The 24,440-nt window shown below is 34.7% G+C and overlaps 4 protein-coding genes across 4 annotated transcripts in view; 2 read left to right on the forward strand and 2 right to left on the reverse strand.

Annotated features, from left to right (window-relative positions):
• Nucleotides 1-3,734, reverse strand: part of LOC133175087 (lipoxygenase homology domain-containing protein 1-like) — a 60,883-nt gene extending 57,149 nt beyond the window's left edge. Inside the window, exons 1-4 of the mRNA XM_061310214.1 lie at nt 3,633-3,734; nt 752-1,579; nt 442-634; nt 81-244 (exon numbers count right to left, since the gene is read on the reverse strand). Of these exons, the coding sequence (XP_061166198.1) occupies nt 81-244; nt 442-634; nt 752-1,576 (1,182 nt within the window). The 5' untranslated portion in view covers nt 1,577-1,579; nt 3,633-3,734. The remainder of the gene's footprint in view (nt 1-80; nt 245-441; nt 635-751; nt 1,580-3,632) is intronic.
• A 174-nt stretch (nt 3,735-3,908) lies between these two features.
• LOC133175083 (uncharacterized protein C8orf74 homolog) lies at nt 3,909-7,960 on the forward strand. Its single transcript, XM_061310208.1, has 5 exons — nt 3,909-3,994; nt 5,456-5,648; nt 6,010-6,410; nt 7,421-7,562; nt 7,734-7,960. The coding sequence occupies exons 1-5, from the start codon at nt 3,944-3,946 to the stop codon at nt 7,859-7,861; spliced, it is 915 nt and encodes a 304-aa protein (XP_061166192.1). The 5' UTR covers nt 3,909-3,943; the 3' UTR covers nt 7,862-7,960.
• Nucleotides 7,961-8,803: 843 nt separating this feature from the next.
• On the reverse strand, nt 8,804-15,803 carry LOC133174868 (eukaryotic translation initiation factor 3 subunit I-like). The gene is made up of 8 exons (XM_061309975.1): nt 15,731-15,803; nt 12,473-12,653; nt 11,608-11,673; nt 10,725-10,865; nt 10,099-10,337; nt 9,692-9,781; nt 9,363-9,529; nt 8,804-8,981 (listed from the first exon to the last, which is right to left on the reverse strand). Exons 1-8 carry the CDS (start codon nt 15,731-15,733, stop codon nt 8,900-8,902), a joined length of 969 nt encoding a protein of 322 aa, XP_061165959.1. The 5' UTR covers nt 15,734-15,803; the 3' UTR covers nt 8,804-8,899.
• A 258-nt stretch (nt 15,804-16,061) lies between these two features.
• On the forward strand, nt 16,062-19,510 carry LOC133174876 (NADH dehydrogenase [ubiquinone] 1 beta subcomplex subunit 7-like). The gene is made up of 3 exons (XM_061309985.1): nt 16,062-16,245; nt 16,450-16,618; nt 19,341-19,510. Exons 1-3 carry the CDS (start codon nt 16,122-16,124, stop codon nt 19,432-19,434), a joined length of 387 nt encoding a protein of 128 aa, XP_061165969.1. The 5' UTR covers nt 16,062-16,121; the 3' UTR covers nt 19,435-19,510.
• Nucleotides 19,511-24,440: the final 4,930 nt, after the last annotated feature.

Consider the following 24,440-nt stretch of genomic DNA (forward strand, 5'->3'; position numbering starts at 1 on the left):
ACTCCAAGAAGTTTGATTGTGAGCAAATCTTCTACTCTGCCTGATTCTAACGTTTATTTTCTATATGTCCACATGCTTACATCAAAATCGTCTGTGCTACCAGATTTGAAGTTGCTGCCATCTCCGCTGCCGAGCGATATAGGACCAGAATTCCCCTTGTGTCCGTACACCGTGATGGTGACCTGAGCTTGTGTGGAGGCTGATGGATGTCCATTTGTCTTCACAGTCACCTTCCATTCTCCCTCTTAAATAATTTCACAAAAACATCAGTCATTTTCCTTAGTTTTAGAAATGTGGAACATGATCAGAATAACAGCGTAAATCTTTAGCATTGTTAAGGAAGACATATTGTTCCCCTGTATCTACAAAGCTGTATTAGGCAGATATCATTCCTTAAGTGTTTAGTGACTGTGTTTCTTGTCCTCAGTGGCTGTTACTTACTTGTATTGGTCAAGCGGTTTCTCTTCATCTTCATGCGACTGGCTACAGGATCAGAGCCTCTCGTGTTCAGGGAGACACGAGACATGATTCTGGGTGTGGCATAGTACCCGCTTCCATCCATGTGTTTAAAAGGCTCTGACCCACAGCATACAACTGTATCTGGTCCCATAAACAGCTGATTCAACCCACCAATCTATAGAAATAATAACACAAAACAAACCCTTACCCTTGTTAAATGTCATTTTCAGTGTTAAACTTCTTGATATTTTAAAATTGTCAAATCTACACAAGCCAAATAAATCTAACATACCCTTTTACCCTCTGTTGTACATAACTTCCTTACAGCAAATTTAAACATTTCACTGAGATCATAAAGCACTTGTTCAAACTGTTGTGCTGTCCTTCGATTTAACAACAACACATGTCTATAAGTTGGATCACCATTTTTCAGCACCGTGATCTTTTTAGGTTGGTTTCTATTGTACACTGTGGCCATATCATATGGCTTTTTGGATTTCTTAAAGCGAGGCTCCCTGAATTCCCCATCCTCCCTCAGAATTTGATTCAGTAGTCTTCTGCCACTCGGGGGTCTGGCAAAGTGCCAAACTTCTCTTCCACCCACACGACTCATGTCTAGCCCCCTCACATGCACACGACTGGAAGAGCAGATATATTTACCCTCGTGTGTCAGAGCATCTAGATTTGATATCCGAGTATGCCCTGTAGGGGTAGTGACAGATCGCACTCCAAAACCAAGTCCTGGAATTTTACGAGACAGTTCTAAACAAAGGGTATCAAATTTCTTGTATTTGCGAGGATTTAGAGCAATTTTGACTCCTGGGAAGCGATAGTCCTCGTCTTTAAAGAAATAACATGTTTTTGTATCATTGCCAGCTGTCTGTGAGCTGCGTAGATTGGGTGATACTGTGTCTTTACGAGTTCCCATTTCCACCACACTCTTGCTATCATTTCCTACGTGTTTCGGCTTCTTCCTCTCCGTGGGAGGTTTAACGTCCTTGGCCTCGGCTTTTTGTGCACGTTTTGGATTCCTGTCCTTGGCCCCGTCTCCATCATCCGCTGCTGCTGACACAAACTTCCCATCTTTTTTCTTGGTATCTTTTGTTTTCTTATCCATTGTCTGAATAAAATCAATTTAAACATGGTTACCATTTCTCTTCCCACATAAAGTAAATACACACACAGCCTGCTCCTCCATTTAGAGCAAATACATAAAATGAAGTTATCAGGACCTAGGGATCAATATATTTATTCTACGAACCAAAACTGAAAACATTAATGAAAGATCATCTATAAATAATCTGTTCTGTGTAGATAAAGTCAATGCCAGGTCTGATGAACTTAAGTAAAGAGGCAACCAAACATGTCCGACTTATTTTTGTTCCACTAGCTGTCATTTATATCAGTATCATAATGGAAATGCTGCATGCTAATTAATTATACATATACATGTGATATAATTTACTGTTAAACCAATCCTTAATAACATTATCAATTACACCATTTATCATTCCTATTTAGACAGGGAGTAAATCTAGTTTATCATCTGATGACAGCTGCTAGCTATCCTTTGTACAACCAGGGGTAGAAAATTAGACTCAGAACCAGTCTGAAATTAGCTGTAATTAGCTGCTGTTAAAATATTATGCATTTCCCCATAAGTATATAAAAAATTATCAAATCATCCATCATCAAAAATGCTTGTATGTATGCTTCTAGTGTTTAAAACTCAATGCCAATTGTTAATTTTGGAGAACTTCACACTAAATTATTGATGGTGAAAACAACAAACCTATTCAAGGCAAAAAACAATTCTAATCAGCAAAACCAATAGTTTTTCATATTCACAAAATTGACTTATTCAGGCACTGAAAGTTTTCTATTGAGGAATAAATGACAAAATCTCTCTCTTTCTTTCTGATGGGTTTTATCATACTTACATGCAAATTGGTCAAGTCTTGATTTGAAATACAAGATTATGAAAGTAACTGTATGGATATTCAAGAACTAATTTACAAAAATTCAACTGTATATCAATGTAACCTTTTAAAAGATCACAATTAAAGCTTCCTCAAATGACCTCATGTTACACCTGTAACAAGAGAAAATGCCATTGACAAGACAAGGATTTGAACAGGTGACCCTTAAAAATATAGGCAGGCTTGACCAACTGAGATATCTAGCCATAAACTATAGAATCTGCCTGATTGCCTCATTCCTCCCTCCTTAAATTTCTCCGACCCTGAAGAGACATGACCCAGAGTTTGCCCTGGTAGGACTTTCACCTGTACGCTAAGGGGTGGCCACTGACATCAAATGTAACAGAACGGGAGAAAATGTGCCAGACCAGGATTCTAACCTGGGCTCCCAAAATTTAGACAGGTGATCTAACCACTGAGCTACTAAGACCCGATATATCAATATACCAACTGATCATCACACACCTGTCAAACCCGATATATCAATATACCAACTAATCATCACACACGTCAAACCCGATATATCGATATACCAACTGACCATCACACACCTGTCAAACTCAACATATCAATATACCAACTGACCATCACACACCTGTCGAACCCAATATATCAATATACCAACTGACCATCACACACGTCAAACCCAATATATCAATATACCAACTGACCATCACACACGTCAATCTAGTGACCACACCATTATCATATTACTGAATAGGTTTGCAATAAATGAAACCTGTTCATAGTTTAAAATTCTGTCTTACTCTAAGAATTACAGGATTTCTGCTTATGTTAACTGATTGTTTGGAATATACTCAAATTTTCACATCATTAAACTGTCAAAATTAAAAGCATTTTAATTCGACTTTATTTTTCCACAAGATCTGAGGATTTTTTAATAGGCATAGGGTGCTGCAATGAAAATCAATCTGGCATTTACAGTCCGAATTTTGTTTAAAATTTCAATTCAGGAATATATGTATGTGAACTAAATAGTTGCAAAATTTTGTCCTGAATTGCCAATAAATCAGTGGATGCACTGAAATTAAAACAAGCACCTGACATATACCATATCACCACATCATTTGCTCCCGATGATAACACTAAATGCCATCCACAACATCAGAACAGATATCCCATTAACTTGATATAAGCCATCGGTATTAAAAATGCGTGTAAATACAAACTTACAACTTCTTAATTCAATCTATACTCCATAATCCATATTTTACGAGCTGTCAACTCAAAATGTGTATACACTGGCATGCTCTCAAAAACCTCGTTTCCAATCACGTGACTTTTCAAAACAAACACCTGTAAATGCCTTTTTATCAGATTAACACTCGCTTTTACAATTTTGCAAGATTTCTGATATAGAAAATGCATTTAGATCAACAAATAATCAATTATTTTCCACATAAAATAGCAAACTGCAACATTTTCGTCTGTTTTGGAAAACGAGAAGTTCGCGTTATTTCGCAAAGTGGCTTGGTAGCAACAACATGGCTGTCACACTATCGGAATCAATCGTCAAAAATATTTCAACCTTGCCCGTAAGTTTTGAGTGTCATATCGCCTTTTTAATGACAATTTTAAAACACACTGCAATATATTTCTATTTCTATGGAATCCGGTATATGTTTCATGAAGACAAGCTATAAACAAATCGATTTTGGAGCTATTCGAATTTCCTCTACATTAATTATTGACATGAGATATAAATCAATGATGTTTACAAAAAAAAGTACTAAATTGCCATTGTCAAATGCATGTAGCGGTCGAATGCTTACATTCTAAGATTAAATAAGCAACTTGTATCGTCTCAAATATGTAATTCAATGTAAAGTTTTCACTGATGGATTTTTGTTCATTTTCTGGAGCTCTCTAATTTTAATAAAATAAGATTTACATCATTAGAATAATGAAGCCTGTGACTAAGTTACATGTACGATGTAAGAATCTATGAATTTATTGAATTCATTTTTCTGGAGCACTATAATTTTAACAGAATAAGATTTACATCATTAGAATAATGAAGCTAATGTAACTAAGTTGCTGCCACTGACCAAGGTGCTAGTGACTTTAATTGTTGTCAAAACAGGGAGTCCAAAATTCATGCTGGGTAACTGACATAATCGATAATGGTACACTAAAATCTGAAGTTAGAATTTGCTTGACCCCCCAAAAAATGATGAAAATTAAAAAATATGCTATGGTTTTATTTTTTTCCCAAGTACTCGAATATCGATCATTTTAATAGTGGATACTTGTATATTTTGACAAGCACTTTAGTAAGTGATTACTTATTGGCAACCCTAATGATTAGTCGAGTACTAACTAATCTCCCAGGTTGGTGCAAGACTTACCCTAATGAGTTGAGTAGTCACTGCAAGACTATAATCCTTTTAAGGTGAGTGACGTAAATCTTACACCATAGTGCAATAAGCATGCGGATCTCGCAGATATGGGGGCCAGTAAGGTCTACCAAAATAATTGCTTTTGTGCCAAGTATGAACTGCTTATGTTTCTCTATTCCAAAGTTCTAACCCAGACATGAAAGCTTAACAGACAGACAGTGAAGTACCTAACCTATAAACCATGCAGCCCCCAACAATTCTGTGTGGCACAAAATTGAAAAACAAAAATGTTATTAGTCCTGCAAAGATAACTTCCTGAATTTGACTCCAGTCTGTGATCTGTAGCTTCTTTGGTGTCCCTTGCAAGCAATCAAAGCACCTGTGCAGCATGTAAGATCTTTCAGACCATGGGAAATGCATCAGATTTGAAAGTGTGTTCATTCACTTCATTGTGATTTATATGTTTTGATGAAATCCATCCTGTTTAAAATTGATACTGAGCATTATTGACAAAGGAGTAAAATCCCTTTGAATTCATTGTACTAAATTTCAGGGTCCTTAGTTAAATAAATTTAATACAGATATTCTACTTTACTTCCATTATTTTAAATTATCATCCATTATTATTTTATTCTTTACCCTTTACTGTATTTACAGAAAGATGAGGGGAAGGAGTTTCTAGCAAAACAGCTGGGGCTAAAATGTCTACAAGATGATGAGAACCTGAGAAATGCCATTTACACAGACTTTCTGTATGACAACTTAATATATGCTGTAGAGAAAGGCTTTACCTGGAAACAAGTCTGCACAGTGGTGACATTTTGTGATGGAATTCTTAAAGATTCAGAAGGTACCTCATTTCTATCGTTTTTTCTGTGAAGGGTTATACCTAGTATTATATTGTTTATACCTGATTCATGTCTCTTTCTTGTCAGGGTTCCATTGAGATCCTGGCTTTTTATACGGTTACTGTGTTACACAGAATTATTTTTGTCCCATGTTATTTTTGCCCTGTCACACTTGCAATTTTTGCCCCTTACAAATTTTCTCAAATACAATTGTGCTAAAAATAACTACATATTAAATAAATTAACCCACTTGTGACATTAACAAAGAAAGGGGGAAAATAAAACTGGGGGCAAAAATTTGACTGTATGCAGTATTTTTAAAATATATGGGAACTTCTGATGCATTACTGACTTTATTTACAGGGAAGGACCTGACAGAGTCTCTTCAATTTCTCAAACTTCAGTCCTTTGAGCTGGCAGATATACTCGGGGAGAGAAACTTTCCCATCTATATGGACTATGTATTCCTGACCTTTTTAAGACATTTCAAACTGTTCAAATATGTGTTTTCAAAAAACAGAGATATTTTAAAGCCAAATGTTGCCATGACAATTGAGACCCCTGTGGATCCCGGTGACATGAAGACAAGCAAGCCTGAGGCAGTGTGGGAGTACGAAAAACGATACGAGGACATCCAGAGGACGGAGGCGGAGCAGGCCAATAAACGACTGGAGGAGCGGGCCAAGACAATAGAGGCCGCGGAGAAACAAACCAAGGAAAGGATTGACAAAGTCAGCCATGTCCAGACCCCACTCACTAAAGAGGTCAGTAGAACAAAGTACTACACTATAGCTAGTACAAAGGACTCACAGTCAGTCATGTCCAGACCCCACTCACTAAAGAGGTCAGTACAAAGGACTGACAGTCAGTCATGTCCAGACCCCACTCACTGAAGAGATCAGTAGAACAAAGTACCACATTATAGCTAGTACAAAGGACTGACAGTCAGCCATGTCCAGACCCCACTCACTAAAGAGGTCAGTACAAAGGACTGACAGTCAGCCATGTCCAGATCCCACTCACTAAAGAGGTCAGTACAAAGGACTGACAGTCAGCCATGTCCAGACCCCACTCACTAAAGAGGTCAGTAGAACAAAATACCACACTATAGCTTAGTACAAAGGACTGACAGTCAGCCATATCCCGACCCCACTCACTTAAGAGGTCAGTACAAAGGACTGACAGTCAGCCATGTCCAGACCCCACTCAATAAAGAGATCAGTAGAACAAAGTACCACACTATAGCTAGTACAAAGGACTGACAGTCAGCCATATCCCGACCCCACTCACTTAAGAGGTCAGTACAAAGGACTGACAGTCAGCCATGTCCAGACCCCACTCACTAAAGAGATCAGTAGAACAAAGTACCATACTATAGCTACAACTTCCAAAGAAAATACATGTATTTATGAGTTCATGAGAATTTTACAAACTCATTCCTGGGAAGTGGCACTGTTCAGTTTATCAGGTTTACAGAAATTACACAGTATTGTTTATAGTGAGTATGATGAATTACAGATGTAGTTATTTTGGCTTCATAATAATTTAACATTTATAATGGTACATGTTTGAATGTTGATTGCAGTATTTCAGCCAGAGATGAAGGGGGCTAAATTAATTCCCTCATCTCAATTGTTCTTCATGCACATTGGCACATTTTCACTGCATGCAGAGTGTATAAAACATCCAACATTAACAAAGAACGTTTAAAAATTGACCGTTTGTAGGATTCTGGTTCTAAAACATAATAACCATGCTTTATTTTACCTTTCAGAAAGTGAGCGAATTAATTGGAGAAGTCATCGGCTCCTACACATCACTGCTTGTAGAGAAGGTCAAATGCAACATCAAAGACGTGCAGGAAGACCTGGAATTCAAACTCGAGAGAACCAGTTTACCCCGCCCTCAGGCACTCGGTAATATTGTACAAAAAATTTAGTGTTTGCAGATGAATTATTAGATATAATCAGAAAATCTTACATGTAGTTCAACAAAAAATAATTACACTTGCATGTTCTATGTTGCCGTCACATGTACTGTGTTACTGTCACAGTTTCCATATATGACCAGCTAACTTCTCCTTGTAGGACCTCCACCACGATTTAACCTGAAACCAAAGACCCCCGTACCTACCCCCAAGAAGACTCCTCCAAAAAGTCCGAAAAATGGACGCAAAAAATCTGGAAATTCGCGTCCAAGAAGTCGAAACAAGTGATCAATTTACATGAAAAACTCAGTGATAAAACTGTACATTAATGTCCGTACCTGGGCATCTTCTTGTGAATTATAATTTCCTCACATGCTAACATACATTGTTTACCTTAATAAATATTGTTAACATTACAATGAATGTCTTCAAGTCAGTGAAGGAAAGAGAATGATTTGGATTCCTACACGTATAATCAGGTTAATTTTCTCATAAGGCAATAGTTCACATCAAGGGGGACTATTCTTGCAAGCTCAAAATTCAAAATGCTACAAATGGTTTTATTGGACTGATTTTAGTTAAACATAAACATAGATCAAACAAAATGATGATTGACTGTTTATAATGTTAACAATCTGTAGGCAAGTGAAGACTGTATTCTCTATGTTTGGTCCACACCCAGTTGATCGTATGCCATCAAATTGACGAGATCTGTTTTGGGGGGGATTAACATGAATTCAAGTAAATTTTAGGAACTGTGCAAATATTAAAAAATATTGAGGTACATTATAAAATGAACATCTGTAGTCGAGAAAGAAAATATCAGGCACAAGACATTGAGTTTGGGAAAGATTAATGGGTGCAACAACTCTGTGTCTAAACTATGATTCAGCCTTACACAGTGAAGTTAAGCTTTACAAAAATTTGTACAGACTGTACATATATTCACTGTTAAGTCAGATGTACAAATGCTGTTACACTCAAATGTCTTCAAGCAAAGGAAAGAAAACTGAGATGCAAAATTTCTTAATATCAATCAAACTGGTCCAATTTGACTGTACATAGAACAGACTAAAATGTTCCTTGCTATATGTGTCTTGTTTAAAGCCTGCACTTTAAAAAAGTCACAGCATAGGGCAGGTAACTCTTTTAACACACTAAACAGTAAAAGGGTCCTCTATAAAACTTCAACAGAATTACTAGTGCCCTGTAAAGTTAACATGAACAAGATTTTGTTTTCCAAGATTTATTCTGTAAGGTCCACATTATTCACAGCTGGTCTGCACTGACAATTGTCTGTTTCAGGTCACTATAATCAGATCTGGGTTAATACTCGAATCGGAAATCAAAGTAACTTGGATCAAAGTAGTGAACACGAACATAACCGTCTTCTCCCCCACTACTGTAACTGTAAAATAAAAACACATAACTTAAAACCCAGCTCTAAATTAAACATACAGTTTATATTACTGGCACTATATACAAACATATTTCTTTTTACAAGTCACTTTAATGAACATAACATTATAAAGAAAACTCACTAAAGAGATTGCCCCTTACATTGAGAGTAATGTAAATATGATATAAAATGTTTGTAAAATTACATACACATGTTAATTAAATAGACACATGTTAATTAAATAGACACATGTAAAGTAAATAGACAAATGTTAATTAAATAGACACATGTAAAGTAAATAGACACGTTAATTAAATAGACACACGTTAAGTAAATAGACACATGTTAATAGACACATGTTAAGTAAATAGACACTGATTCAATCTTTACCTTTTACCATCTGGATGAAATGCTGTACTGTTGATGGGACCAAAATGACCTTTAACTCGTCCAAACTCTTCCTCAAAAACAAGATGATAGAATCTGGCATCAAATTTGCCGACCCTTGTTGAGGTGGTGGTGACATCCATGGCCTCCTGTCCACCACCCAGCACCACCTGTAAAAACATGAGGTGTTATTAACTTTAAGTGTTTGTAGGGGCATTCCATGTCTTTCTTCCCAGCGACATTGCATTGCATTGCTTGTATTTGTATTGTATTGATAGTTACTCTTTAAAATCTAGACTTGTCAGCAAATTTTGTTAAAATAAAATACTCACATGATCAAAGATAGGAGATATAGAGGCCGAGTTTACAGGCCTCTCTGTCTTGTAAGTCTTCATGTGCTCCAGTGTTTTTGTTTCAAACAACTGAAATTCATAAAAAATGGTGATAAAAAATGTTACATTATAATTTATCTCTTAAATCATAAACACAGCTGAGAAACTATCACTTACAAGTGACGAGTTTTAAATAAATGTACATAAGTGAATCTGAATGTCCTAAAATGTGAAGCATCCAATCATTACTGTCAGAGAAATACAATGATACATGTATCTATGATATCTTTATTATTATAAGTGAATGTGAATAACAGCTGATACATGTAAGCCGAGAACATTTAAGTTAGGTGTTCTATAACTTTACATGTGATTTTCACAAGAATTAAGCCTGGTCTATGACTGACCTTGGCTGTTGTGTCCTTGGAGGCTGAGATGAGCATGGTCATGTCCTTGGACAGCTGAAGGTCATTGATCTGCTTGCTGTGGTCCTTACAGCTGTTGATTTTTTCCCCCGTTTTGAAGTCGTAGTGACAGATTTCTCCGTTCTCGTGACCCGTGATGATGTACTCTTCGTACGGACCCCAAATTGCTGACGTGATTTTAGAGGAAGTGATAGGGATCACCATGGCTGGTTCTCCATTTCCTAAAAAGAAGAACAGCTTAATTGACAGTGTCTGCTATTACTGTATAATTTAGATATTGTTTTCATACTTTCTGAAACTGAATATTGCAAATGTAATTTTTATCCACGGGGTCACAAATCAGTGGGATCACAATTTCTGCTCAATCTGCAGTAGGAAACTAAGCAAATTTTTCAAATTGCCTCTTCATGTCTTAAATGCATTTCAAAGTATGCTGTGACAAATTTCTGCAGAAATTTTGTGACTGCTAACATAGTGTTAGTTAATCCCATGCAGAAAAATGTATGTCTACAATATACATGAATTATCTGTTAGATTGAATCAGTGATATTGGCAACATTTACCTCATTCAAGATTTCAGTATATCATCAACATCATAAAAGACTTACGTATATCGTCTACGTCAAAGATGTGGATTTCACACGGGCGTCCCATGGTTTTATCCGTGGTGTACATGATATACCGCCCACTGAAGGAGAATCCACACGTCCTGACGGCAGTGGCCGTGTCCAGAGAGGCCAGGATCTTACCTGTCAGAAAAACGTATAACATGGTCATAGTATCACTTACAAAGCATGCTCATTCCACAGAAAATGATATTCCATTCTGTGAGATAAAATATGGCTAACTTAACAGAAACTTCAACTGCATTCTCTTTAGATTTTTCTAGTCCTTTGTTCTCTGACACATGGTGTGATAAATAAGTCTTTTCAAAGATGTTCGAGTAAGTTAATAAGCTTTTAATAATCATTGCCCTAGGGTCCATCTATCCAAAGACAGACACCATTCAATCAAGATTAAAGAACCTTAAAATCCCTTCCCCCCCCCCCCCCCCCCCCCTTAAAAAATATTAGCACATTTTCAGAGCATTTACATAAACACAAATTTCTGGATAATTCTGACAGTAGAAAATTATTGAAATTTAGTCAGAAATATAAATTAAATCAGAATCAGAATCATCGATTTTTTAATTTAACGTCTAATTTTTTAAAACAACAAACTTAACATAAGCTCTGTAGAGCTTCTGACCGACATGAGTTTATGACAATTTAGCTAAACTGATTTTAAAAAGCATGCTACTGACATCAAAGATGTCACATGTACTGATACAGAGAATATTTAGCACATATTGTCATCACTGTAATGCACTATATTTGTGAAATTTTTTGCTAAACTTTATACATTTTTGACAGGCCTTCTGGATTCCAAAGCACCCAACAGTCAGCATGGTCAGCTGTGCTTAAAGCTGAGCCATTATTTCTGATGTTTTACCTGTTTCACAATCCCAGAGTTTACAGGTATTGTCTGCACTGGCTGTCAGCACCTTTGTCGATTCCCCTACATCTTATTAAGGAAAATAACAATCACCGCCTAAATTAGGCACAGAATTATAAATTGTCCAATTGTCATAGAAACAACATATATATGTATCTGTCTTCAACATAAACTCTTTTAACTTTAACATGTTTAAAACTTTCCAAATCTAAATTTAAAAAAAATCCTTGCATTATTCACATAAATCGGGGAGGGGGAGGAGGTAGGAACAGAGCCATATCTTGAGCTAAATTTAGCAATTTTAGAGGTCTTCTCCAAATCTGGTATGAAAAGTGTATTGAAAACAAATATGCATGAAAACAAGCGATCATGGTGATTTATTACAAAATTTCACAGTCTAAGGGCCATAACTTTCATTAAAATATGTTAAATGAATGAAACTCAAACTGGATCTGCAAGTCATCAATATTAAAAGTCATAACAAAAATCAGCTCATTTTCTTCAAGCATAGCAAAAAATGTAAAAAAAAAAAATAATAACTATGAAGGAATGAAATGACAGAGTGAAGGAATGATGTACATATATACTGTATACAGGGTTATTTTTGCCCCGTGTTATCTTCGCCCTTTCACACAAGGAAACAATTTTGCCCTGTTTTAAATTCGTTCAGTCAGGGTTACTGTTTAAGAAATCATACTGTTTTCTTTGAATTTGCCCCATCTTAAATTCACCCACTTGTGTCTAGGGTGAAAGGGGCAAAAATAAAACAGAGGCAAAAATTTCCCTGTATACAATATGCCCTGGCCATTTCATGGTGAGGGCACAAAAATATGCATGAAATCTGCTTCAAAACAAAGGATACAGTTGACGTCAATGTTCCACACGGCGCCATTGTGACCCCTGAATGACCCCAATCTCTCTCCATTCAGTGAGTACCAAACATTTGGCTGCGAGTCTTTAGCACAGGAGAATATCAGGTCTCCCTCTCTGTTGTACTTGATTTGTGTGATGGACCGCTCGTGTCCATGTAACAGGATAGGTTTCTACAATCAATAAAACATATAGACATAAAAATTATCTGGTAACTGATTTACATATGAAATGTCTTATTATTTACTTTCAAGTTAAATTTAAAAGTCATGAAACCAGAGCCATTTTTAAAGTTTAAAATCAGAAGCCTGAAAGGCTTCAATGACGTCGAACGAGAAAAACAATTTCAAAAGATCTTTTTGAATTTGAAAATAGCAAAAAGTCAAGTGAGTGACTCAGGGACATAATAAAAAAAATAGTTTTAAACAAAATATCACAATTACAGTCTGGGGCCTTATGTCATGGTCCGAATGGAGCAGGGTTCGAATTGACCAGACACCGTCAAACATGTTTTCATGTATTTAATTGAAGAACTATGAAGGATTTCCTGAATTTATATAATATTTTTTTCTAATTGCCAATGTCAAAGCGTTGTATTAGTGATTGCATCTAAACTACAACCAAGACTCTGTTCTGTTACAATTACGATCGGGCGTGGTATATGGTATACTGGGAAATGGAGGAAATGGCGAAATACAGTAATACTGGTCAATATCATCAGTTTTTAGGATAGAGTTGGTTAGAAGATTGTACAAGTAAAGCTAAGATTTAGAAATTCAATCTTTTTAGTCTTGTAGTATTCGTGTTTATGTAATTTTGTAATTATTTTACCTCCTGTTGTGTTATGTTACACGGTTATCGTTCCGAAATGTTATTCATGTCATTCAACGCATCCTTTCTCTAGAAATTCATCCGCAACAACCATCACGTTTTTCTTGTGTGAGAATAAAACATAATATCGTTGATTTGCAATGGAATTAAGTGCAGATATAATTGATGCGATTTTATTTTCAAGCTATTATTCATTATGAGCGTTTTCAAAGAAATGTGGTTTATAGCTATTGCTATTTTCTATTGCAGATGCATCGACTGACACATTCGGTCGCGTACATCACCGGTCGCGATTTCAACTGGGCGCTTGCTAGATGACGTTCGAGTTCCAAGAGCTCGACGTCATAAAAATCTCTACAGGGCTCTCACACCACTTTTTGGGATTGGGGCCGGGGCCGTAAAAATTGGGAAAATTAGCGACCTTTTGAGTAATTTTGGGAAAAGCATAACTAGACATTCATGATATATTGAGTTTCTGGCGGTTGTTATCAACTAAATTTCTGTTTTGTTATATAAAGAGAAATATGAATATCAAGTTTAGTTAACTACATATCTTACTAAATGTTCTTTAATATTTGGGAAAGTGACAGATTGGGAAAATTAACACATTCAATTGGGAAAAAAGGTACCTTTTTTGAATTGGGAATGGGGCCTTTGAATGGCCCCAAATATAGAGAATTGAGAGCCCTGCTCTATTATATACAATTCCTTCTCTTTTCTTTAAAATGGCACTGTTAAATGTGTATGGTAATAAATTTTTCCAATTAGATTTAAAACATTACAAAAAAAAATTCAGCAAGAAAGAATCATTGAATGCTATTATAAACACAATCTCCTCATACTTATATTTTTGTGGTGGGCATTTTTGCAATAATATTCATGTTTTCTACATTTGAATGTGACAATTTGTTGTTCAGTAAACATATTTATAGTACATGTATTTCTTTCATATACATGTACTATTTTGATTAAAGATCAAAGGGTTTATTGTAGATTCCTAAATATACGCGAGGAATTAATTATCGCGTAATTACGCGAGAAGCACCACTCGCGAAAGAAAATTACTCGCATTTATTTTTTTGGTGCTGAAATCAATGTAAAATCCTTTGATCAACCGTCCAATCGCGAATTATTGTTCTCGCGATTTGACGTGAAAGAGCTATTTCGCGATAATAAGTACTCGCGAAAAATAAAGAATCTACAGTAATTTGTTTGATTAGTTGCCTGGATGATCATAAATGGAGGTAATATTAATAGTAAAATGGTTGACAGTTACAACAATGCTTGGGAAAGAGAAAAAAATATCTTGTAAAAATGATAAAAGGATGGAAATTTGGCACTTATTTACAAATACTGCAATGTGAATGACTCAGAATAAGAAATTTCTTTTTCAATTTCTGATATTTTTCTTTCATAGAATAAAGTTATGTCTATACAGTTTATTCCATGCTAGTTTAAATTATGCACCATTCCACAGAACGCAGGGAAATCGAACAAAACTATTTTTCTCCCATATCCAGTTTTATCCAGAGGGGGTTGGGGGTTGACAATTGGGGTATCAGTATCTTGTTTTGCTCTAGCCATAAAGTGTACCGGCCTTTTACTTTGCATCCTAAGAGCAGCTTAAGCATTTTTGTCTCAAACACTTCAAGACAACTTTCCTGGTAAAACTGTTCACAATTTACTTTGTCATCAAGATTAACGGACAACAGACCAGTCTATAAACAGAGGCTGTCTCATCAATCTATCATTGACCAGAGAGTGTGAATGAAGAAGCACGCAAGAGAGTAATATGAATTTCTTTAGAACGAATCGTCTAACAATTTTCCCAGAATTCCAATCTATGCAAGCGCACTTGCAGTTTCAACCCAACGTAACTAAACTGGCAATCCATGGCTGACTCCGCTACTCTCCATACAAAGTAGTTTAATATTAGTGTGCGAGACATGAGCTACCCCAGGAGCTCCGAGTGAACGTAACTTGTCAGCCCGTGGGCTAACTAATACATGACCAAACATTGGCATGTCTTAGATGTTCGTTAATCTGTAATATTTGGTTATGACATTTGCGAAAGTCAATTGTACATCTTCTGTAATGAAGTATCGCAACTATGTCGCCCTTTGAAGACGGAAACGTTTAGCACTTCTCTTGCTTATACATTACATAGATATTGATTGATCTAATCAGGCAAGCTTTTGAAAAGCTATTACTTGAATCGTTATATAAACCTAAAAACAGATTTTTCTCATGCCGGTCCCCCCCCCCCTTTTCAATCATAAAGAGATCTAGAGCTTTAAATTAAGAACTAAAGTTAAGTTATCAAAAAGATCATGAATTCTTGTCATTTGAATGGAAATCAGGAGATAAATAAATGTATATATAAGATATAAAAATATAAGAAAAATGCAATTAACATTACCATACTGTCAGTGTGCTGGGACCATGAGACCGGAAATTACAAATGGCTCGTAAATTTGGTTAAGTCGTTCTTAGCTTAGAAATGATACGAAACATTTCTTGTGAAAATTAGTTTAAGGAGGTTCCCTTTAAATCGCTCCTTGAGAAAACGATTCGTAAAAGAAGTTTTTTTTAAATTCAATTTCTTTTGAAAAATATCTAAAAGATTTATTTTTTAACAAATTTCTAAAATCAAAATCAACTTTAGAATAGATAAAATATAGAAATGAAAAGCAAAGCTTAAAAAATTAAATAAATGAAATCCCATACCTACACGAAAATTAAAGAAGAGCGAAACAAATGTGAACCGCTTTGATGCTCTCGGTCATCGAAGGAGAGCAAGATCTCCAGAAATGGGACAGGTAAACGGTGCTCCATTCAGAGACCTGTGGTATGGACCTGAGCTGCGACCAGACTGGAGAAAGGAACCTTCATTTGATCCGAATATCGGTTTTCCCAATGGAAGAAAAATAAGAGGTAGAATATGATCTACTTTATTGCCAAGTAGAGGAAATTCAAACTGCAAACATTCCAATAAATTTTACAATCAATATGCAATGCTTTACTTTATACTTATGTTTCTTTCATAGAAGATAGCATAAATATTCGCCGGAACAGTTTCACTATTTCAGACAAAATCTGCATTCAAATAGATATAATCTCGAACTTATTTTTCCATAGATCCCAAAGTGTCGCCAGAAGAGCTAGATGCTTATAATATTCCCATGAAGAGAAGAGATTATTGTGCTTACCAATTTATAAAGTTTCTTCAATGTCAGAGGTCCTATAACTACCCCTATACACCCTGTGATCCAGTGTTTCAGGATTTCGAGGCTTGTGAACATGAAGAGTAAGCTGATATTTCTAATATATTTACATTTGCAAAGGTTTTCTTTTATATAACACTATAAAGAGCAATGCATATCTATATCCATATAAACATGGGTTCCTCGCATCATAAAAGTTCGATGTAATTTCTCAGTGACGTCATAAAGGTTCGACACACGGTCAATGGATCAAATATGTGCCATTGAGTTTGAAAAATAAAACATTTCACTCGTTAAAGATTGTAATCAGGAAAATATTAAAAAAATGAATAAGTCATAAATGTAAATGTAAGTAATAATGAATCATTTTTAAACATCTATCTGGATATAAATATGGGGTGGTACGAGATCAAATTTACCCTAAAGTCCTTCAGGCTTTTTGGAATTTGATCTCGTGACCAACCCGTATTTATATTCCGATAGATGTTTAAAAATGATACATTATTTCTTAAAGATAGTTTTCGATAGGCCTGAAAATAGCAAGAGTTATTTCCCGTTGGCCGCCAAATTGGAGGTCCAAAAAGCGAATTTTCCTCTGAGCAACCAATTTTAAACTTGTATGGCAGAAATATGAGGGCAAAAATCTTTAAAATACTAAAATTACGAATTAAACAAAGCTTGTGTTAACGTAAATTCGTAAGAAAAATTGTGCTATCTTCACCCAATTGCCCAGAATGACAAGTTTAAATTGGTGGAATAATGAAGGAATTCTGGCTTGTATACCTCCAATATGGCGACCAATGGGTCTACTTTTGCTAAAATCGTGTCAATCGAAAATTATCTATAGGAAATCTCAATCACTCAAGTAAGTTTGAAGATTACATAATATAACCTGCAGGAGTTAGTTACCAGTTTTCTCCAACTTTCATTTCTTAGCTTTTTAATTGTCAATAGATATGAGATTTGCTGTGTATATATTGATAGTTAAGAAGTTTATGAATGGGCCTTGAAGAAAAACCAGTGAGTAACTCTCTCACATTCTGGAAACCCCTTCTTATTAACTCTCAGTGAAATTGTAATTTGGTACTGGCAGACAGTGAGAACTAAATATTCCCAAATCTAAAATGACTCAGGTATCTGAGTCATCTGACTATCAAAATTATTTATGACAGTTTAACCATTAGTTGTAAGGAAATACATTTACAAGTTCACTAACTGAATGTAGGATTTAAACTCTTATACAGAACTTGCAAGGCTCATCAATGAAGACATAAGGCTGAACTGGGGTCTTACTAAACAGAGAACCCTAGAGATCTCTATAGAATCTTAGAGAACCCTAATTATTTTTAATTACTGTGGAATCGTCAATGTTCCTGGGGGACCAATGTTCGTGGAGTTCTTGGGTCACCCTTGTCCACGAATTTACATCCCAATAAACAACTATTTTGTCAACATACTTATTCATTTAATCTTCTTTATATACAAGATACCCATGAAATTATGTCCCCACAAACCACCAAAATTTTGCATTCCCACGACCATTGACCTCCACAAATTTAAATGATTCCACAGTATTTATTGTCTGTACATGAAATATTTTTGTTTTAATTTAACCAATATATCATGCTAAAACAAAATAAATTTGAAAAAAAGAATATTTTGCCATCTTTTATGCTTAGTAATTTCAACAGAATACTTATTCTAAAGACTTTATCATACTTTTTTGGATAAAAGGAATAAGAAATTTATTTTATTAATATGTTTAAAACCAGAATGAAAGGCTAAGAGTTCTACATAACTGGAAAAATTAAATAAAATTAAAAAAAAATAATGTGAAAAAGAATTGTAAAATTATGGGAAAAAATTAGTATTTCAATAAACGACATATTTGAAATTCAATTGGGATCGGGATGACAAAATACTTTGCCATCTGTTTTTTTTACATTTTTCAACATGTTCAACTATTTTCAGCAGAAAACATTCATAAAAATTAAATAACCTTGTTATTCATTTTTATAGATAGAATATCATTAAATTTTATAAAGTAATTATCATCTCAATTAATGCATAATTTTTTTTTGAATATACCAAATAAACCCAAATAAACCTTGAGTTCTCTAGGGTTCTCTGTTTAGTTAGACTGCAGGCTGAACCTTTTCAAAATGATTATCATGTCTTTTTGTTTAGACTTAACATTTATTCTGATTAATAAGACATGATTACAACACATTTTATTACTAGTATTAACAAAGGTCCAAAGCAATTAAAGTTCAAAGCTATTGTAGAACAGTTACTTAATAAAAAGAATGTTGTGTTTAAGGTACATATGTAAAATAGCAACTGTTTGGAAGACTACCAGAGCTATATCTGTATATAGATTATTGACTAAATATCAGGAAATATGCCTGCCAGAGATCTTTACTTAGTAAAGCGGGATCAGGACAAGCATATTTCCCGATATTCACGCAGTAACGTTTTTATTACATATTTCAATGCAAATTCATTTTTCCTACTCACTTGAATGGATTTTTCTTGGTATTTCTGGTCATAAAACATCCTTATAACATTAGCAACAGATATTTGTGACACCAAATTTACATGTATTTGATATCATTAAGAATGGAGAGAAAGGAAAATATATTGTGACGTCACAATTGCAAAGACAGAAGACGACCCCGGGCATTATAGTGCACATGTAGGCTTATATGACTGTAAAAGCCCAGGTTCTCTCAATATAATTTACTGAGAAGTCGTATCAAAATATGTAATTATTAAAGGTTTCACGTCTTTTTCCGACTTTTTCAGTTTTGTGTTACGTATGAAGGAATATGAGAGAGAACGACGACTTATGGTGAGGGAGCAGCGAGTTAAGAATAAAATCGCCCGTGGTGAACTGTGACAGAGACACTCATACTTTTACTCCTTCATATTTTGTTAATAATGTATGATATTAAAAATGTGATTATCTGATAAAACTTGTTTGGTTTGTATATTAGGCCATTCCAAGTTTTTTCTATGTTTAGCATCTGCGTGCGCCTTGGTTTTTGACACCCCATATCAGAAAAAACAAACAAAATCAGGAGTCCTGAAATTGATTTTTCAGGTCAAAATCTTTAGATTTTATCAATTTCTCTAAGTATCCGTCTACAATATATGATATTAGGTATATTTTAAGCATTTAATACCTTAATTGTTTTTGTTAAAGAATAGATCTTTCTACAAGAATAATAGATTTATGAAATAAAATGCTTTGAATGACGTCAATTTAAAGACTATATAGTCTGTGTTTTATTATTTGGCTTGTGTGTTTTTTGTGAATAGGTAGGTAAGTGTTTGAAAGATGGATGGACGCTAAACATAGAAAAAACTTGGAATGGCCTTAACAGCATTCTCTGTAAGCACCAACAAATCTGGAAACGACATGTTTCGGATTTTGATGAAATTTGCACCACAGATGTGTCTTGGTACAAAACTAGCAAATATGGTGTCGGAAGTTCCACACATGCACTTGGTTGCCATGGAGACGGATCCATTGAATTTGGCCATCTTTGGCCCTTTTTGACCAAATGAAAACATGAAAATTAAGGAAATGTAAACTGATATTTGTCGGTATTTACTACACTCAAACTAAAATCATTGGATCACATGATTACTTGAACTTTTAAGGTAAACAAGGCATATAATCATTTATTCTAGAAATATTCCCAATCTAAAAAAAAAAGGTCATGCAAATTGACATGGTTTCTGAAAATTTGAAAAATGGGGAATTTAGCATTTTTTGAGATCTTTAAGGCTAAATAAGAAAAATTGTCAGTGGAAAATTTCCAAATCTTATGTGTGTTTTTATACTTGAGAATTAGTAGTGTCATCTCATGAAAAAATATCGGTGGGCATTTACTCCTATTTTTAGTAACATGTATCTATAAATAGATATATTTTAGAAAAATGTAAAAATCAAATTTTTGCAAAGTTTTAGATGTCAATGCTGGATAATTAGGAAGTATATTGTAAATATTAAGATGTTAATGACAGTAGCTAGACACCACTAGGTGGAGTGGACAATGGTTGAGGGGGATTCCCATTTCTATTTATAGTATCAAGCACCTAAATTTAGATATGTCTCTGAATATTAAGAAAATTGACAGTTTTATGCTAATTGGAAGCTTCATAGAAAAAGTCTTAACAAATATTAAGCTTTCTACAATATGCCATTAAAAAGAACATGTGTTTGTACAATAATTGATACAATATTGAGGATCAACTCTTGTTTCTTTTTATAGCAACAATGGTCTAAAAATAGATTCCTCGAATTATCGAGAAAATGTAGATTCTTGCACTTTTTTCAGGCAATGATGGATGGAAAGAATGCAGACTAACTGTTATAAACCTAGTGTGATTGACAAGTACTAGAAACCATTTACAGAAATATATTCTATGATCTGAAGGGGATTCCCTTTTCTATTTATAGTGCAAACACCCATAAATAGAACATCTCAGCATATGAGGAAAAATGACAATTTTCCACCAGTTGTAAGCTTCATTGAAAAATATATATACAAAATATACTGCTGTCTACAATATGTCATGAACAAAAACATTTGGGCAATTAATAATTGGCACAATATTGAAGATGGACTCTCTTTTCTTTTTATAGCAACCGTTGTCTAAAAATAGATGCAGTGAGTTATTTAGAAAATAGAGATTGTTGCACTATTTTAGACATTATGGATTGAAAATTTGAATACTCCCTATTATAAACATTATGTGACTGATAAGTACTAGAAACGAATTACTGAAATGCAAAATATTTCAAGGGGATTCTTATTTCTATTTTTAGCACAAAAAAGCTAGATACGTCTTAGTATGTAAAATGAGGTTAAATAAAAATTTTCCAAATACTGGAAGCTTCATTATATTTTTATAAACATATTGCTATCTACAATATTTCAACAACAGGAACAGTTGTTTAGACAGCACTTTACATATTAATGAACGTAGACTCACAATTCTTTTTTTGCAACAGTTTCTAAAAATAGATGCTGTATTATGTAAATTCGCACTATTTGAGATATCATGGATGGAAAATTTCCAGACTAACTGAATAGTGAAAACGAAATGAAATATGGAGATAACGAACAGCATTCAAGCTCAGAGTCCATTTAGACAATACAAATTGGGAGCAGAGCAAACACGGACCTCCAAAAACATCAGAGGTGGGATCAGGAGCCATGGAGGAGAGAGCATCTCCTGCTGATCGAAAAAAAAAACAGGAAATATCCGTAGACAATTCAGTGTGTAAATAATGGCCTAGCAATTAGTATGAAAAACGTCAGTCAGCATTTGACTTAATGATAGGTTGTATTTGATGACAAGGTCATTGTATCGACCATAAAACTTGCGAAATGATGACTTCAAACGAGACTGTTGATATCCTTGTTTCATCAACTTGTTTGTCAATAGCTTGTCTCGTTTTAGAAATTGTTCATACGTAGAGCGTGTTCTTGCATATCGAAGCAAATGGAGGACATAAACCCCATATGCAGGTGATAAGGGTATATTGCTGAATAAGTAAGGGAAGTTGACGATTGAAAAATTGAAGTCATCACGTTTATCATAAAGCTTTGTTGTTATGTCACCATTAAAGTCTTTTTCTAGTAAATTATCCATAATGTGACTGACAAGTACATGTGCTAGTTACCATTAAGTGACAAGCACAAAAAACAATGAGGACTTACAGTTCTATTTATAACTGATATACACAAAATCAGTGAGGATTTCCATTTCTATTTATAGCAACAAAATTATACAAGACACCAGAGGGTTTTAACAGTCATCTGAGAATAACCCTGTAACGGATCAATGAAATGACGATTAAACAAGAGAATCGAGGGCCTAGGATCGCTCTTCTGAATCTTATATATTTAGATTAAGCCTTGAAATCCCAAACGTAGCTCTGTGACCTACTTTTTGGATAAACTCTGTGAATGCAATAATTGTAAGCCTCTTACAATTTAAAATATTCAGATATTACCTTAAAAATCCTATTTTTTGTTCACGCATTTCGAGGACCCAAGATGCTTTATCTGACAAAGTTTGATGACTCTAAGCCTCTTAGTATCAGAAATATTTAGATATAGCTGTGAAATTCCTAAATTAAGTCACTTTAACATACCTTTAGGTTAACATAGTCCGTGATCCCAAGATGCATCAAATGAGAACGTTTGATGATTATTAGCCTCTTACTCTCTCAAATATTTAGATATTCCCTTAAAAATCCAAATGACCTAGTTTGGTTTGATACATCCAGAGGACCCAAGATGCATCATGTGACGAAGTTTAATGAATCTAAGCCAATTACTATCTGAAATATTTAAATATTATTATGAAATTCAAAAGGTAGATCACGGTGATCTACCTTTTAGTTAATACATTCCGAGGGCTCAAAATACATCAACTGACAATGTTTGATGATTCTAGGTTTCACAATGTCCAAAATATGCCTCTAAAATGATTTGAAATTAAATACTGGCAAAATTCAAATGCATCAGCTTACAAGGTTTTATGAGTCTAAACCTCTCAGTAGCTAAAATAATGACAATAATTTTTGTGAAAAAAAGGTCATCGTGTCCTACTTTTGAGTCAACTTGACATGAGGTCCTATGATGCATCAATTGAAAAAAAAATCTTAATTCCAGTCATTATATAGGGCAATATAATAATACCCCAGGGTGATACCTTGAACAATTTTTAATCTACATCATATTTTTATCCATGTTAGCATATAATTAAAGCGTGGTGATTAACTGCCCAGTGGTTCTTAAGAAGAGGATTTGTTTTAGCAACCACTACTTTTACCTAAGCTGATCACCTGATGTCTGTCATCCGTCCGTTTGTCCGTACGTCTGTAAACTTTTCACATTTTCCACTTTTTCTCAAGAACCACTGGGTGAATTTTAAACACCTTAGTACAAAGCATTCTTGTGTGAAGGGGAGTCTAAATTGTTAAAATTAAAGGCCAAGCCCCATTACAAGGGTAGAAAATCAAGAAGAAACAAAAATAGTTTGGAGTCATTAAAACATACAAAGTATTCTCAAGAACCAGTAGGCCAGATAAGCTGAAACTTAAGTGGAAGCTTCCGAAGGTAGTGTACATTCTAAATTGTTCAAATCCTCACCCCAGGGTGTAGGATGGGCCCACAATAGGGAATCAAAGTTTTACATTGAAATATATATGAAAATTTTTAAAAATCGTAAGAACCACTGGGCCAGAAAAGCTGAAACTTATGTGGAAGCTTCTATAGGTACTGTAGATTCTAAATTGTTCAAATCATGTCATGACCCCAAGGGTAAGGTGGGCCACAATAAGTATGACAAGAGGGAAATCTGGTGAGGAACAGGAGGGACAAAGTAATTAAGCTGAGCGTTGTGGCTCATGGGCCTCTTGTTTCCCTAATTATCTCCCCTTGTTTAAGGGGCACATCCCTATGTTTGGTATTAATGAAAGCTCTTAAGCCAAGGACACTCTGTGACAAATTTGACAAAAATTGGCCAAAAGTTATTAAGATATGGTCCATATTCCAAAAGGTTAACGCAGACCACAGACACAGCCACAGAATAAGCTCTTTGAGTCTTTGGCTAAAAAGAATTAAAAACTATAGACAAAATAAACTTGTAGATTAATATATTGCTTAAAGACAAGAATTAGGGCAATCAGGAATCGGAAAAATAATTAGTTTTGTAATCAGCAACAACACAGAAAGTAGGTGCATGTGGTCCATATTGTCTAAAAGAAAATTCCAATGATAATTGATGTCTTCTGCAAAATTTAATTAAAATACAGAAAAATGCACAGGTTCATGATGTCACAGTTGGTAATTAGGAGTTCATCTATAACTAGAAGTCTCT

Source organism: Saccostrea echinata, unplaced genomic scaffold (genome assembly GCF_033153115.1).
Source record: "Saccostrea echinata isolate AGI-Se365-2 ecotype Australia unplaced genomic scaffold, CSIRO_AGI_Sech_v1 ptg000060l, whole genome shotgun sequence".
Taxonomy (NCBI): Eukaryota; Metazoa; Mollusca; class Bivalvia; order Ostreida; family Ostreidae; genus Saccostrea; species Saccostrea echinata.

Coding starts and splice junctions, on each gene's coding strand:
- LOC133175083 (XM_061310208.1), top strand. CDS start 3,944: ATGGCTGTCACACTATCGGAATCAATCGTCAAAAATATTTCAACCTTG. Junction 5,649..6,009: donor AATTCTTAAAGATTCAGAAG/GTACCTCATTTC, acceptor CTTTATTTACAG/GGAAGGACCTGACAGAGTCT. Junction 7,563..7,733: donor ACCCCGCCCTCAGGCACTCG/GTAATATTGTAC, acceptor TTCTCCTTGTAG/GACCTCCACCACGATTTAAC.
- LOC133174868 (XM_061309975.1), bottom strand. Junction 10,338..10,724: donor CTTTGACGTAGACGATATAC/GTAAGTCTTTTA, acceptor TCTTCTTTTTAG/GAAATGGAGAACCAGCCATG. Junction 9,530..9,691: donor TATCTCCTATCTTTGATCAT/GTGAGTATTTTA, acceptor ATGTTTTTACAG/GTGGTGCTGGGTGGTGGACA.
- LOC133174876 (XM_061309985.1), top strand. CDS start 16,122: ATGGGACAGGTAAACGGTGCTCCATTCAGAGACCTGTGGTATGGACCT. Junction 16,246..16,449: donor CAATGGAAGAAAAATAAGAG/GTAGAATATGAT, acceptor ATTTTTCCATAG/ATCCCAAAGTGTCGCCAGAA. Junction 16,619..19,340: donor GAGGCTTGTGAACATGAAGA/GTAAGCTGATAT, acceptor CGACTTTTTCAG/TTTTGTGTTACGTATGAAGG.